Consider the following 17,228-nt stretch of genomic DNA (forward strand, 5'->3'; position numbering starts at 1 on the left):
TGTGTGTGATTGTGTGTGTCTCCATGTCCAATTGAAAACAGTTGTCTGATTATATAAATCGAGTATCATTCAATCTTAATACCATACCTGCATAACTCATTTTCAATGTCTTTGCTGTAACTCATATTATCCTGTGATGGGTAGCTAATGGAAAAGCATAGGATAGTTACCATAAAACTAGTTTTGAATTCCAATGTTCTAACAGTAAATCAGATTGTTAATTGAAGTAACATTTGTCAGACATTGAAAGAAATTTGGAAGAAAGCTACAAAAATGAAGATCAAACAGCATTCTGTGGATATTTAAGTTGGATATACTCAAGAGAGGATCACTTGTGGGGAAAAATTGAAGTTGCATTGTACTACAGTTATGTCTCTGTCTAGGTAGGGCTTGTAACACAATGTGGAAACCAGTAAGACTGCAGTACAATGTGAAGGAAAGGCAAGAAGACCCACTCACTGTCACTCACTGTCCCCCTAAACTGAAAATGTATAAATGTACCCTAACTCTGTACCCAAAACAATACAGAAAAGAACCAGCAGTGAACCTTACGTGCTTGTATGTACATAAGTATTCTAAACTTACTTTTAATTGGTTTCTCCTCTGTCTTTGTCCCACCCCTGTACCTTGTGTCTCTGCCTCTTCCGTTATTGTTCCCAGCCGTGTCTTGTTTAATTCCACCCTTAGTCTGTGTTTAAAGCCCCCGTGTTTCCCCAGTTCCCTCGTTGGTCATTGTCTGTAAATTGCTCCTTGCTATTCCCTGTTCTCTCGTGCTTTGTAATTTGTATCTCCTCCTTGTTTCCGTTTCGTGTTGTTTTATTATTACTGTTAGGCTCGTTATCTCTGCTGTATTCCCCGCTTCCCGTATCCTGGCCTGTTCTGTGTTTCGTCGCGGTTTGTAGTTTCCCGTCGCTGTTGTTTGGTTCGTCTCTACCTGGTGTGTTTCCCTAGTTAGCTCTGGGGTTTCCCGGTCCCTCCGTTATCTCCTCTGATTTGTTTATTGCTCGTTTTCTATCACGTTGCATTGTTATGTGTATATTTTGTAATGCCTCCGTATTTATCTTGGGTAAGTTGTGTGTTAGTCCCATTTGAGTTTATATCCCCTCCGTGTTAGTGTTTTCCCGTACCCCGTTTTGTGCTGCAGTTTGCTGTTCTGTCATGTTTTTTATAATAAATATTTAAAAGCTTGAGCTTGCATCACACCTGCATCAGTTAAATGTTACAGTAGTAGAGATTCATTATCTCCTCCTGAGGGACGCAGGGTCAATGTGCATCCAAAGACCTCCTCCTGATCCAGCCCCCTCCTCTGCGTGGCCCATGCAGAATCTCGTCTTTGGAGACTAGACTTCAAAATAGACTATTATGTGGCTTTAATGTGTCTATTCCCCTTCAGATAGAATTATATAAAACAAGTAGTATAGCAAAAAATTAGTTTCTTCCCTTAGGAAGTGTATAAAACCTTGATGCTTGCCTACAAAGCCAAAAATTTACTATCCCCTCCCTACATGATGTCCATGGTCAAAACCTGATCAGTACTACGAGCACTATGAATATCAAGTATGGTTCAGCTTGAAATGCCATGCTTAAAGTTTCACGGTAGACAAACCTCAAGACTTTCTCTGTCCTGGCTTTGAGATGGTGTACCGATCTTCTACTAGCTGTTCAGACTGCAGAGTCTCTTGCAATCTTTAAATAGAATGAAGACTCGCCTGTTTGTTGAGTACTTAAATTACCACCAACACCGCAAATAGCACTTGTTCCCCTTGTTCTTTAAACTGTATGTTTATCTGTCTATGGTTATATGCACTTCTATGTACACTCACTGGCCACTTTTAACACACAGTCATCTGTAGGGTTTACAGAGAATGGTCTAAAAAGAAAATGTCCAGTGAATGGTAGTTCTGTGGGCGCAAATTGCCTTGTTGATGCCAGAGGTCAGAGGAGAATGGCCAGACTGGTTCGAGCTGATAGAATGGCAACAGTAACTCAAATAACCAGTCGTTACAACCGAAGCATGCAGAAGAGCTTCTCTGAATGCACAACATGTTGAGGCGTATGGGTTACAGCAGCAGAAGACCACACCAGGTGCCAATCCTGCTAAGAACAGGAAACTGAGGCTACAATTCATATAGGCTCACCAAAATTTGACAATTAAAGATTGGAAAAACGTTGCCTGATTGATGTCTGATGAGTCAATTTCTGCTGCGACTTTCGAATGGTAGGGTTGGAATTTGGCATCAACAACGTGAAAGCATGTTGTAAAAAAACAAAAAACAAAACATGCCTTGTATCAACGGTTCAGGCTGGTGGTGGTGGTGCAATGGTGTGGGGGATATTTTCCTGGCACACTTTGGGCCCATTAGTACCAATTAAGCATTGTGTCAACGCCACACCCTACCTGAGTATTGTTGCTGACCATGTTCATCCCTTTATGACCACAGTGTACCCATATTCTGATGGCTACTTCCAGCAGGAAACGCGCCATGTCATAAAGTGCGAATCATCTCAGACTGGTTTTTTGAACACAACAGTTCACTGTACTCAAATGGCCATTCAGTATAGGCAGGCAGCAGAGTAAGAGGCAGGACGCGACCGGAGAATGTGCAATTTTCACATGAGACAGTCTGATCGCTTGACCCAGTGACAGCGCCATCTACCACTCTGGCAGGGATGATAAGGAGTTTGATTCCTAGCGAACATGTTTATAATTATACAGCACGAAAAAAAAATGTCTTGAGTAAATGTATTAAACTTATGGAAAATATGTAGTGAAGTAAAAGTGGAAGTAGGAGAAAAAATTATATTCCAGTAAAGTACAGTTACAGCTTTTTAGTATTTAAGTACAGTATTGAAGTAGTTCTACATTGTTACTATACATCTCTGCTAGGAAGGTGTACCAAATAAAGTGGCTGGACGTTTGAGCCTATGTTTATTTGGAATACTAGTTAATGGCATTGGTTCCTGTAGAAGTAGTCAGGCTCAAGGGTATCTGGAATTTACAACAGATTTACAAGAATTTTCTCTCTCTCCATTACTGTTCTTATTTAGCATTGAATCCTTGGCTGCTTCCATCACACAGGATAATAAAATCTCTTGTATCCAGTCAAAGGCATGTCACCATAAAATCAGTTCTGTAATGATGACATTTCACTGTATATCTCCAGTCCTTCATTATCCCTCCCATCAGTGCATAATCTGATGAGCAATTATAGCAAGATGTCTGGCTACTCCAACTGGTCAAAAACTGAGATTCTGCCACTGAGCAATCAGAAAAGAGGATTGAAGCGAAATACTAATAGTGATGACTATGAAACTTTTGTTAAATGAGAAATTCAAAGAGCAGAAATAAAGCTGACCAAACTGCAACACACCAGGGTGGAACTTCAAATCTGTCTCCTAAAGTAGGGCTTGTAAATGCAGGTCTCTTTTTCTCATTTGAAGAACCTTGTTCTTGTTAACTCTGAAAGCATTCGGAACTCTGAATGCTTCAGCATACCAAGGCATTTTGTATAATTCCATGCTCACAACTACTGTTGTCAAAAAAATCGATAAATCGATACGTATCGATACTGAACATTCTGAAACGGTACAATACTCGTTTCTCTTAAGTATCGATTCTTTTTACGTAAAACGCGCTTTCGTTTGACCCACCCAAGCTGCCATAATGCACAGGACAGTTTGTAATGCTAAAATGGCAGCTAAAGCAAACGCAGTGCTGTTGGATTCGAAGCAGATACAGATGGAAAACCGAAGGACATGAACAAGCCAGTTTGCAAGCGGTGCTTTTGAAACATTTCAACGGTGGAGGCGTTTATACTTTCCGCTTTGCACTGTTGTCCGAAACTATGTGGTAGTATTAAAGAAACATCCCTCAACAACAGGGGAATGAACACTTGCCTGATGAATTTTAATGCTGCTTTGTGTTTCAGTGTGTTTCAGGTTTGAAAAGTGCTGGAATTTAGGCTAAAGTACTTGAAAATGTTGAAATTGTAACTACTTCGTTTCACAACAAATATCTGTCTGACTGAACAGTTTCTTGTATTACGTTGTAATTCCAGGACGAAACATGAGAGAACGTGAAGACGTTAAGATTGGGCGTTATGAAAATAAACAACCATTAAATAATGTGATTAAAAGCAAATTATTTCAAATCATTTCGAGTATATGTATAATTATTTAACTTAATTAAGTTTAACGTGCTGGGAAATATTGGTACAAGTGTTTTAATTCCACCTTATAAAGGTGTATGAACCCTGCAAACATGACTTTGTTCATTGCGCTGAGGCGCGGCGCGTGCGAAGTTACAAAATTCGAGAGGTGCACAACCTCGCGTGCGCATGAACAAAGTCATGTTTGCAGGGTTCATACACCTTGTGGAATTCAAACACTTGTATGTCACTTTCAAGGTCCATTTCAATATTTCCCAGCACAAGCAAAGACACTTTGTCAGACGTTCAAAAGACGTCCACTGAAAAGCCAGAATGAAAGTTTTTGCGACGTCTTTTTTAAACATCTTTTGAACGTCTATTACTGCTGTTCAGTTGCAGTTTTTGCACGTCCACTGACATCCAATAAAGGTCCTAGTCAAGACGTTCAGATAGAAAACTTGTCATAGATGTCCATGTTAAGTTAAGTTAGGGTTAAGGTCCTAGTCACACTGTCAGATTTTGAACCAGTTTTGAACATCCACCAGACATTCAAAAATGGGTCTGGACTGACCGATGTGATACAGACATGATTTTAACGTCTTTCTGGCATTGCATGTTTGTTGGGATAAGTTAAATATTTATATATATATATATACTCAAAATTATTCGCTTTTTTATCACATTATTTAATGGTTGTTTATTTTCAAAATGCCCAATCTTAACGTCTTCACGTTTTCTCATGTTTCGTCCTGGAATTGCAAGAGGCTCGTATTTGTTAACGTAATACAAGAGAACTGTTCAGTCAGACAGCTATTTGTTGTGAAATGAAGTTACAATTTCAAGCATTTTCAAACACAAAGCAACATTCATTTGTTTGTTTATAAAAAAAATTAAAAGGCTTTAAAATGGAAATTAGCACAGTATCTGACTTTGGTATCGAAAATGGTATCGAATTTCAATATTTTTTAAAGTAGCGTATCGAAGTTGTAATTCTTAGTATTGTGACAAGCCTACTCCCAAATTTGTAGGAACAATTTGGAGTTGACCTCACAAATGCACTTCTGGAAGAATGGTCAAAAATCCCAAATCTCCATAAAACACTCCTAAAATGTGTGGACAGCCTTACCTGAAGACTTGAAGCTGTTCTTGTTGCAATGGGTGGACCAATGTCATATTGAACCCTATGAATTAGGAATGGGATGTCACTTGAGCTCATATGTGAGTCAAGGAAGGTGAGTGAATACTTTTGGCAACATAGTGTAGGTAACGCTTGTAGCGATATAAGTATTGTATTTGTAAGAAATTGTATTTCGGTACACCACGGTATTTAAATATGGTAATGGTATATGAACTACAGTGGCAAATTTACAAACAGCAAATCTGACATAAAGGGTGGGTATAACATAAAGAAAGTGCTTGTTGCTGAGTTTTGTGTCACTTTTGTGGGGTTTGCAGCAGTGAGTAAAGCTAAACCATGTATTTTGGAACTCATATTTTAGCCAATTGGCATGCTTTTTTTTCTAGTGGGAAGCTGTTGGAGCTAGCTAGTTTAAGAGATAAATGAAAATAATTAAAAGTAAGTAGACAGCAAATGCTAGTTAACTAGTTTGGGCAATGAAAATGGATTATAAATGCTAGTTAGCTAACTAGTTGGCTAGCATTTACAGACAACTTACTTTCATTAACATTTTCATGTAAATGAAAGTAAGTTGTCTGTAAATACTAGCTAGCTAGCATTTATAATCCATTTTCATTGTCATTTCCAAGTGGTTTAAACGTTGGTGTCTCCTTCTGTCTTTTCTTTTAGCACTAGCATGACTGAAATTTCTTTAGGACATGGTTTCTGTCATTATTTGACAAAAGTGCTGATATATGTTGGTATTTAAGGCTCCATTTTAGATCTTCATCAGATGCAGCATTTAAATGCTAAAAAAAGTCAAGTTTGTGTAACGATGGGGATTCGGGGGTTAAAGAGGTGGTGAAGTTTTAACTGAAGTACATTCGGCAGGACACAGGTTATAAGGAACAACGTCACAAACCGGTAATACAGTATACCGGCATATAATCTGAAGTATGATGGTATGAAAAAGCTCAATGCCACCCAACCCTAATCTGCATCTTTTCAGGCTATAATACCAAATTAGTAAAACTAATAATAGTCTTCTTTCTCTCCTAAAGTCTAAGGTGCGGAATGTTTTGCGGGTAGGCCTTCATTCTCTGGGTTCAGCTTTGTGGGGAGACGACTTGTGCTGCAGAGAGAACCCCACCCACTGCTATGCCCTTACCACCTTCCTTTATGCACTGCGGGCCCTTCTACGTTCTTCTCTTTCGGTTGCTATGGTGACCATCCCTTCTCACCTTATACAGGTAAGGGATCTGATGAGTGTTGCTCCTGCAGTGACATTAGGTAACTTCTCAGGTTCATCCTACTGTTGTTTTTACATTTACCAAGTGCAAGCATTAAAATGATGGGAATCTGTGTATTACATTTAACTTTAATAAATGTAAAGTAAATGTTTTACAAATACTTTCTGGAGACGTCTCTGCATAGTTTTCCATGGGTACATGGCACACATTGTAGTTCTACTGTAGACAGCTAGCTTTGGTGACCCACCATAACCACTACTGCTCTGGGTCACAAATACAGTTTGGATAGAAAAAAAATTAAAACACTAGCTATATAGTGTCATTTAGACTGTCATTTAGACTTCCAGCATAATTATGAATCAATGAATAGAAGTTTAAAATCATACATTTGTTTTGTTTGAGTGTCACTAAGATTTACAGCTGCCACACCCCTCATGTGATTAGGAGACTTGTATGTCATTTATTACATGACCAATCCATCATCATGACATCACTAGATTATACTTAAACACAGGATAAGATGGTAAAATATCCTATGCCACTCCCATACTACTCACAAGGCCCTACCGCCCATCTTCTCTCCAACAACCATAACCGTGCACGTTATTGACCAACCAACCACTATTAGAACACTGCAACATCTACGAACTGATACTGGCTCGGCAAGGATCCAGAAGCACAGCGTACTATGTTCATGGTCCATTGCTTCAACTGCCAAGTATTCAGATCACCACATCAACCTGGCCTGACCTTCAAACAAAGCAACAACGACACATCCTAAACACACACCAGTTGTTTAAGCAGAACACAACAACAGCTACAATCTGATACTGGCTCGGCAAGGATCCAGAATCACAGCGTACTATGTTCATGGTCACTTGCCTCAACTGCCAAGTACTCAGACCACAACACCGCCCTGGACAGACCTTCACGCAAAGTAACAGCGACGCTCACAACCACTTGCAAGCTCTTCACTGGGGTCATCAGGTGGGCACCTCCCTTCGTCGGTGTTTCATTGATTTGAGCCCACAACACCTCAAGGAGGCTCAACGGTGAGGGCTGGCGTCCCAGCCTCACCCCCCTCAAAGCTTGCTGTTCAACCACCTTTTATGTTACTCATTTCCCCTTCCCAACGTCTCACCCATAAGACCAGACAAGCCACCTTTATGGGACATGACCCCACGTAGTCTGTGCCCTCTTAATCCACAGCCATTGGCTAGATCTTTCAGCTACCACTGACAGCTCCTTCACAGCTGATCTTAACTTTCTCCCTCTAAGGCAGAATTGCGTTAACAACGATGTCATAGATTTAGCCACAAAACCCCTAGCACCTATTTCTACTGGTCTTATGTGCGCCTGCCATCCGCGTTCTCGCACATTGGCCACCAAGTCAGCGTATTTCAGCTTTTTCCTCTCAAATGCTTCATCAACCGCATCTTCAAACGGAACCGTTAATTCGATAAAGTAAACAATCCGTTTACTTTTCGAGTACAACACCATATCGGGCCTCAGTGAAGTTACTGCTATGCACTCGAGAACCTGTAGTTTTCTCCCTATATCTACTAAAAGTTTCCAATCTCGTGCTTCACCCCACCTGCCAACATTAATGGCACAATCGCGTCGAAACTGCTCTATCTCCTTGGAATCCTTTTCTTTTGGAATCAGGATGCCCACTGCTCTCCTCCACTCTTTTGGGATAGTCCCTTTTTTCCATATTATGCCCATCATTCTCCACAAAAACTTCAGGACATCAGGTGCATTCTTATACACTTAATACGTCACACCATTAGGCCCTGGCGCAGATCCAGCCTTTGCATGGCGAACCACGTTTTGCACCTCCTTCCACTTTGGGAGGCTGACATCCATGCAGCCCCCTATTGTGCCCACTGGTGGAATGTCTGCTGGGAGCTCCAACTCCTTGTCCTTATCCTTATCGCTATACATACATTCAAAGTACTCTTCTAACACCTTTCTTTCCACATTTAGTCTACCAGACTTCTCTTTGCTAAATAAAGTCTTTACAAACCCAAAAGGATTTCTGAAGAAGGCTGCCCTAGCATGTTCCTTCTTCCTTCTCCTTTTCCTTAACACCTCTGCCCTCCTTAAAGTTGCTAACCTACTCTTCAGATCTCTCTGTAGCCAATTGATACCCTCTTTATCCTCATCCATTGCCCTGTTCCACTGTTTTCTCAGAGCTCTCAACTCCTGGACAAGCCCAGCTATTTCTACCTGTCGCCTAGATTTCACAGACTCTTGCCTTTTTTCCCTCACCTGTACTTTCCCAAACCTAGCCAATCCATACTCATAAATGACTCCACCTAATCTATTCAATTTACTCTCTGCTGACCCTTTCAGACTAGCCAGTAAACCTCTAAGATCATCATTTACGCTCCTCCAGCCTGCTTTATCTACTGCTGTGGGCCATTTTACCTTATTTCTCTGAACAAGACCCTTCTCCTTCGCCAGCCTTCCGCATCTCCTCTGATGAACCTCAGACTCATCATCCTGTAATACTTTACTGCAGTTCACTTCCTTAGCAACAGAGGTACTGATATCCTGCGGGCTGTGGTGTACAACCTGCCGCTGGACTTCAACCGACTGATTCGAACTACTCCGTAAGAAGTACTGTTCAATGCGGTGCCCCTGCACTACCACCTCCAAACATCTCTTCTTACTTTGATGAATCCTCAGCCCTCTAAGTGACGTAACCTTCTTCCATCCACAGACACACTCCTGCATCTCACCTCCAACCGCAGCGGATACCTTTGTGCTAGAGCTTTTCCTCATTGTCGATTCCATTCCAGAGTTCGTAGCCATGTGACCATCCTGTGAGTCATCTTCCACCCCAGCTCTCGCAGACTCAAGGGGTATTGTTTTCTTAAGTTTCTTTGTAGCTCTTAAGGTTGCACACACACAGATATTTCCGCAAGTGCCGCCATCATGAGTAGCTAGCCCATGACAGCCCCGGTGGGGTCTATTCCCCCTTGTCAGCTGTCTCTCCAAGCTGCCACAAAGACTTTCCTTTGTTGTCAACTGCCCTGTTCGCAGCGGTCACTAGGTAGCCTAGAGAATAGATTATACTTAAACACAGGATAAGATGGTAAAATATCCTATGCCACTCCCATACTCCTCACAAGGCCCTACCGCCCATCTTCTCTCCAACAACCATAACCGTGCACGTAATTGACCAACCAACCACTATTAGAACACTGCAACATCTACGAACTGATACTGGCTCGGCAAGGATCCAGAAGCGTACTATGTTCATGGTCCATTGCTTCAACTGCCAAGCAGGCCCGTTGACAGTCTTGCTGGGGCCCGGGACAAGAAAGATTCATGTACCCCCCCCCCCCCAGCGCGAGGGTTCGCGCGAAAATGACGTAATCGCAGTGGCTCCGCCCGTGCGCGAGAGTCTCGCGCGCTGTCGGTTCGCGAGGTCGTACACCTCTCGAATTTTGTAACTTCGCGCGCGCCGTGCTTCAGCGCAATGAACAAAGTCATGTTTGTAGGGTTCATATACCTTTATAAGGTGGAATTAAACGTCACTTTAAAGGTCCATTTCAATATTTTCCAGCACGTTAAACTTAATTAAGTTAAATATTTATACATATACTCGAAATGATTCGAAATAATTCGCTTTTTATCACATTATTTAATGGTTGTTTATTTTCAAAACGCCCAATCTTAACGTCTTCACGAGAACTGTTCAGTCAGACAGCTATTTGTTGTGAAACGAAGTAGTTACAATTTCAAGCATTTTCAAGTACTTTACCCTAAATTCCAGCACTTTTCAAACCTGGAACACAATGCAACTTTAAAATTCGTCAGGTAAATGTTTTTCCTTTCTTTTCTGCGCTCCAAATTTCTGTATTTACTTTAACTATCCACCACTGTATTTCCCGCTGTTGGGCGGATACTGGCCGGCTACAGTCGGTGCTGGATCAAACCATTTTCCAGTGGGAGGCGGGGGTGTATACACTTAATGGAAAATATGCAGATAGGTAAAAAACATATATATTTGAGCCATTGAGCTTATTATGAGTACATAATTTTATATTAATGAAAGATTTCAAGATTATTAAAAAATTATAGACTTTAAATAAAAAATTTATTGCTGGGCTCTTTGATGGGCCCCCCTGGCCCTAGGGCCCGGGACAACAGACCCGGTTGTCCCCCCCTGTCGACGGGGCTGCTGCCAAGTATTCAGATCACCACATCAACCTGGCCTGACCTTCAAACAAAGCAACAACGACACATCCTAAACACACACCAGTTGTTTGAGCAGAACACAACAACAGCTACAATCTGATACTGGCTCGGCAAGGATCCAGAATCACAGCGTACTATGTTCATGGTCACTTGCCTCAACTGCCAAGTACTCAGACCACAACACTGTCCTGGACAGACCTTCACGCAAAGTAAAGTAACTAGTATCTACCCCTCACGGAAGAAGGCAGAAATGTTCTGTCCTCATTCGACATCTGGCTGATTGGTTGTTTTTTACTTTTGACTAAATTGACTGTCCATTAGTAAATGTTTACTTTGAAGATTTCAGAGTGTGAAAGTATAGAATAAAATAGTATAGATGAATGGATGTTCTGGCCATGCTGAACACTGCTCTGTACAGTTTTTGTGTGTGTTTGTTTTTTTTTTATATAGTTGCTGTCATTTTTTTGACTTGAACTCATGACTCTTGACATTTTGATACTCAGTGAAGCTTGATATGTAATAAAAAATATCACATTATCAGTTCCTCAGACCACACTTTTATGCAATAAGTGATCATAAAAAAACAAATTTTTACACATTTCTATACTATTTTATTTAAATATATTAAATATTTCACTTTTTTGTGAAGCCAATACTTTTGTAAACTTATTTCAAACATCAATATAATTCATTTGTTTCAGTAAAGGTGTGGTTTCATATGAGATATGAGAAGAATTCTAAATTCGGACCTCATATTTTCAGCTTGAGGACCATATAATTTATTTACGTAATAATGTCAAATGTAACCTCATTAGGATGAGCGCTGAGATTGTTGTCAGCATTTTTATATGAAATATTTGGGTGTAATGTTATAAATAAGTATGTTTAGAGACAAATAAATCAAATTACTTTGAAGGCCAAACAATATGTTAAGTTCTTGGGTTTCACTTTTGATGAGCTCAGCTTTACATCTCCCATCATGACTACATGCAGGACAGCTTACTTTCATGTTCGAAATATCGCTGAGGCCCCAGCAAGTATGTCAACTGGCCTGGGTGCAATACAAATAAAGATTTATTATTATCACTACTATTATCAAGAACATGCATCAAATTACCATTTGTATAACAAGTGTCGTAAAAGTAACCTGCAACAGCTCAAAAAGTAGTGCATGTAAATGTATTAACATGACAATGTCTACCATAAAAGGATCAATTGTTATGAACTCTTACAATGCATTCCTCTTCATACATTTTCTGGGAGTTTTCTGCTATACTAGTTGCAATAGATGCAAGAAAAATTTAGAGGAGGCTTGGTGATCATTTCATTGAACGTCTTCGGACCATCAGAGTTAAGCATTTGTAATTCCCAGTGGTAAAGAATTTTAATGCTAATGGTCACTGCATTCATTACATTTCATTAATGTTTCATTAGTTGTTGCTATGGCAGCAATGCAATTTGGGAACTCGAAGACAAATAACTGATCTACATTCTTGGAAATTTAGAACCGCATGAATTGAATGTTATGCATTAAACACTCTCTCTCCCTGTGTGTGTGTGTGTGTGTGTGTGTGTGTGTGTGTACGTGTGTGTGTACAGAAGAGAGTAGTAATGGAAAGGATAACCAGACTGAGTGACATAGCTCTCACTCTAGAGTCATTCCAAGGTTCAGAAAAAGAAACCAGTCCACTCTACAAAGATTACCATGGTAAGACAGACATACACATTACAGCTACACAAATACCAGTTACAAATAACAGTAAACATATGTATAGATATTAGGGGTGTGACGATACACTCTGCTCACGAGAACGAGACAAGATTTTAAGAAAACTAAAATGACAAATTATATGACTGGACAACAGACTTTTATTTAACCGAGTTGCACATGCATTTTGAAATGTTTTATTATAACTCTTAACATGCATGATGTAAGAATGAACTTTTAATAAACTTCTTCCTCTACAAATTGAAATTTAAATAAAATTTTATAAAAGTTAAAATAAGATAAATAAAATTAAATATTTCTCCTTTTTTCAAGTGCAAACAATATTATGTGCAAAACAAAAAGTTCTTCTCTGTCAATACAGAGTGCAAATAGTGCAAACAGAGCCTGACCAAGTATGTCACTGACAATTTGCTGCAACTAAACTGCCATGTTCTTTTTAAAGAAAATTAGCATGTCCATATATTAGCATATTAGCATTCCCACACTGCTCCCGATATCCTTTGCTGTCTCAACTTGCCAAAGCGTGCCTTTCTGTCCCTGCTACCTCAGTTCCAAGTGAGATGTGTTGATTTGAGTACTGAGCTGTGGTGGTGCTGTAAATGTCTCTACATCGTGCTCGTATTAACCACGGTGTACAGCATTATCTTCATACAATGTTTGCATATCATCCATGTCTTATTAGTCACTCATTTATCATTTCTGCCGGGTATCCAAAATGCTGCCAAATTTGAAAGTGGCGGGTGCATCTTCAATAGTAATAGCTGTATTTTCCAACGTCATTCTGGTTGCTTGCTGGATCACAAATCCTGCTAAACAGATTTTTTACGTGACGAGAAATATCACCAAGTTACATCTCTTCACACCCCTAATAAAAGTTGCATGAAAAAGTATGTGAACCCTTTGGGATTACTTGGATTTCTGCATAAATTGGTCATTAAATATGTTCTGATCTTCATCTAAGTCACAATAATAGACAATCCCAGTCTGCTTAAACTTATACCACACAAAAAATTATATGTTTGCATGATTTTATTGAACACAACATGTAAACATCCAGGGTGGAAAAAGTATGTGAACCCCTAGGCAAATGACTTTTCTAAGAGCTAATTGGAGCCAATCTGGAGTCCAATCAATGTGAAGAGATTGAATGTGTTGGTTAAAGCTGCCCTGTCCTATAAAAACACGCATCAGATTTGAGTTTGCTGTTCTTAAGAAGCATTGCTTGATGTGAGTCATGCCTCGCACAAAAGAGCTTTCAGAAGATCTACATTCAAGAATTGTTGACTTGCATGAAGCTGGAAAGGGTTACCAAAGTATCTCTAAAAGCCTTGATGTTCATGTGTCCACGGTAAGACAGACAGTCTACAAATGGAGAAAGTTTAGCACTGTTGCTACTCTCCCTAGGCATAGCCGTCCTGTAAAGATGACTGCAAGAGCATAGCGCAGAATGATCAATGAGGTTAGGAAGAATCCTAGAATGTCAGCTAAAGACTTACAGAAATCTCCGGCACATGCTAACATTTTTGTCGACAAATCTACAATTCGTAAAACATTACACATGAATGGAGTTCATTGGAGGACACCACAGAGGAAGCCACTACTGTCCAAGAAAACTATTGCTGCACGTTTGAAGTTTGCAAAAGAGCACCTGGATGTTCCATAGAACTACTGGCAAAAATATCCTATGGACAGATGAAACCAAAATTGAGTTGTTTGGAAGGAACACACAACACTATGTGTGGAGAAAAAAGGTATAGCACACCATCATCAAAACCTCATCCCTACTGTGAAATGTGGTGGAGGGGGCATCATGGTTTGGGGCTGCTTTGCTGCCTCAGGGCCTGGACGAATTGCCATTATCAATGGAAAAAATCAATTCCCAAGTTTACCAAGACACTTTGCAGGAAAACTTAAGACCATCTGTCCACCAACTGAAGCTCAACAGAGGATGGATGATGCAAAAGGACAATGACCCAAAACATAAAAGTAAATAAACAACCGAATGGCTTCAACAACACCTTCTGGAGTGGCCCAGTCAGAGTCCTGACCTCAACCCAATTGAGATGCTGGGGCATGACCTCAAGAGAGTGATTCATACCAGATATCCCTAGAATATTGCTGAACTCAAACAGTTTTGTGAAGAGGAATGGTCCAAAATTCCTCCTGACCATTATGCAGGTCTGATATGCAACTTGTTTAGTTGAGGTTATTGCTGCCAAAGGAGGGTCATCCAGTTATTAAATCCAATGGTTCACAATTTTTTCACCCAGCACTGTGGATGTTTTCATGTTGTGTTGAATAAAAGCATGCAAACATATAATTTTTGTGTGGTATAAGTCTATAAGCAGACTGTGTTTGTCTATTGTTGTGACTTGGATGAAGATCAGAACACATTTAATGACCAATTTATGCAGAAATCCAAGTGATCCCAAAGGGTTCACATACGCTTTCATGCAACGGTATATATAAATGAAATGAAATGTGCCATATTTTTGTCAGTTGTGATTTTTACACCCCAATCGAAATTTGTCCTCCGCTTTTAACCCATCTGTGCAATTAGAACACACACACACTAGTGATTACTAGGGGGCTGTGGATCACACGTGCCCAGAGCGGTGGCCAGCCCTAGCCCGGCGCACGGGGAGCAGTTGGGGTTAGGTGCCTTGCTCAAGGGCACCTCAGTCATGGCCTGTCTGGGAATCGAACCCACGACCCTCCGGTCACAAGACCAGTTCCCTAACCGCCAGGCCATGACTGCCCATATATGCATCAGTGGTGGGCCGTTAACGGCGTTCGATAATGTGATACTCTTATCGAGCGATATAAAAAATATCGCCATTAATCTATTCTTAAAGTTGAGTTGGGAGCTGGGTCAAAATAGGTAAGCAAACTATGATGACTTTCACCTTGATAGTTTAGCTCGGGTGTATTCCTAACCAAATTGCACAGTAGGGGGCGAGAACGAGTTTTCAAACCTGTGAATTACAAAGACTACCATACCACAACAAATCGCACATGTGCTTACATGGATGCAGCTATGAAGCCGCCAGGTTTGCTTCATGGAAAATTCATTTTTAAGAAGCTTCCTAATGGAGACATTGACAAGAATAAAGTTGTTTGCACCTTATGCAACGCGGAATTAGTTTATTGTAAGAGTTCTACCAGTCTGAAGTACCATTTAAACGCAAAGCACCCGTTTGCTAATGCTGCTGTTGCTGGGTCAAGCTCTGATGCAGCCCAGGGGAAGACTCGCCGCCAAACTACTGAGTGCAACCGAGGCAAGGTCAGCGCAGCTCTATCAGACAAGTTGACCAATCTCTTCACTCAGTGGATTGCCACTAGCTGCCGGCCCATAAGCATGGTTAGAAACCCTATCTCAAAGACTGACTTTTAGTCATTACTTGGGTAGCAAGTATATATATTTATATATATAATTACATTTTATATATGTACTATATATATAAAATATATACTGTACATATGTACTGTCAAATGCACCTCTTGGTGCTGCTGAATGCATGCACCCACACACATGCACATTTCATCTCTTCCCTTGAATAATTAGAGGAGGCACAGAGTTGCTGAATCAGTATTTCCTTTGTGTGTATTGGAAAAAAAGCCAAACGTGATAATTTCATGCAAACTTTAAAAAATGGGCCAAACAAGATTGTTGGCACCCTCAACGTAATATTTGGTTGCACACCCTTTTGAAAAAATAATTGAAATCGACCACTTCCTATAATCATCAACAAGCTTGTTGCACATCTCCTGCTCTCCTACTAGTACACTTTATAACCCAAGTTTTTTGTTCTATGTAAAATGCCTGTGTTCTAGCTGTGTATGCTGTTATGAGTATATTTGCTGTCACCTGTAGTAAGTCTATACTAATGTATACTAATAGTGTTTGGTGTCCTCTTTCAGGGCTTCTTCAGATTTGTCAAGTGCCGCATCTGAACTGTCTGTCATGTGCAATTCCTGACACCAAAGATCTGGGATTCAAGCTAAAGAAAAAGCTGTTTGCCATTGAGGTCAGACATTTTCATCAACGTAGCAGCACATATTTAATAGCTGCATAGTCATTTGTGTCACTATGTCTCATCATTTTTTTACTTGCTGTTTTACTGTTTTGCATCATACACATATTTCTTGTTGTGCTGTAAATGTGGCAACATGCTCAAGCAGACATTTAACCTTTCATGAATCACATTTGTTTTTAGACTCTCATCAGTTCTGAATATAATCTTATTTTCTGGGATTATATAGCATTGAGGTAAAAATGGGAAGATGGTGATGTGAAGTAGCTTTTTTAGAACCTCAAGTTTGGCTGAAGTCATCCATCATTGTTATTACATTATGTATGTTTGAATATACGCTGCTCAAAAAAATTAAAGGGAACACTTAAACAACACAATATAACTCCAAGTCAACCACACTTCTGTGAAACCAACCTGTTCAGTTAGGAAGCAACACTGATTGTGAATCAATTTCACCTGCTGTTGTGCAAATGGAATAGACAACAGGTAGAAATGAGAGGCAATTAGCAAGACCCCCCCTATAAAGGAGTGGTTCTGCAGGTGGGGAGACCACTTCTCAGTACCTATGCTTTCTGGCTGATGTTTTGGTCACTTTTGAATGTTGGTGGTCCTTTCACACTCGTGGTAGCATGAGACGGACTCTACAACCCACACAAGTGGCTCAGGTAGTGCAGCTCATCCAGGATGGTACATCAATGCGAGCTGTGGCAAGAAGGTTTGCTGTGTCTGTGAGCATAGTGT

General features: G+C 40.3%; 1 protein-coding gene across 2 annotated transcripts in view; it reads left to right on the forward strand.

Moving 5' to 3' along the window:
- elp4 (elongator acetyltransferase complex subunit 4) overlaps nt 1-17,228 on the forward strand; it is a 42,245-nt gene that overhangs the window by 16,065 nt on the left and 8,952 nt on the right. The window contains exons 7-9 of one of the 2 annotated variants that reach the window (XM_077023158.1): nt 6,327-6,515; nt 12,324-12,432; nt 16,375-16,481. In XM_077023158.1, the coding sequence (XP_076879273.1) occupies nt 6,327-6,515; nt 12,324-12,432; nt 16,375-16,481 (405 nt within the window). The remainder of the gene's footprint in view (nt 1-6,326; nt 6,516-12,323; nt 12,433-16,374; nt 16,482-17,228) is intronic. The other variant, XM_077023159.1, reaches the window with a different exon arrangement.

The sequence above is a fragment of the Brachyhypopomus gauderio genome, chromosome 12, assembly GCF_052324685.1.
Source record: "Brachyhypopomus gauderio isolate BG-103 chromosome 12, BGAUD_0.2, whole genome shotgun sequence".
Taxonomy (NCBI): domain Eukaryota; kingdom Metazoa; phylum Chordata; class Actinopteri; order Gymnotiformes; family Hypopomidae; genus Brachyhypopomus; species Brachyhypopomus gauderio.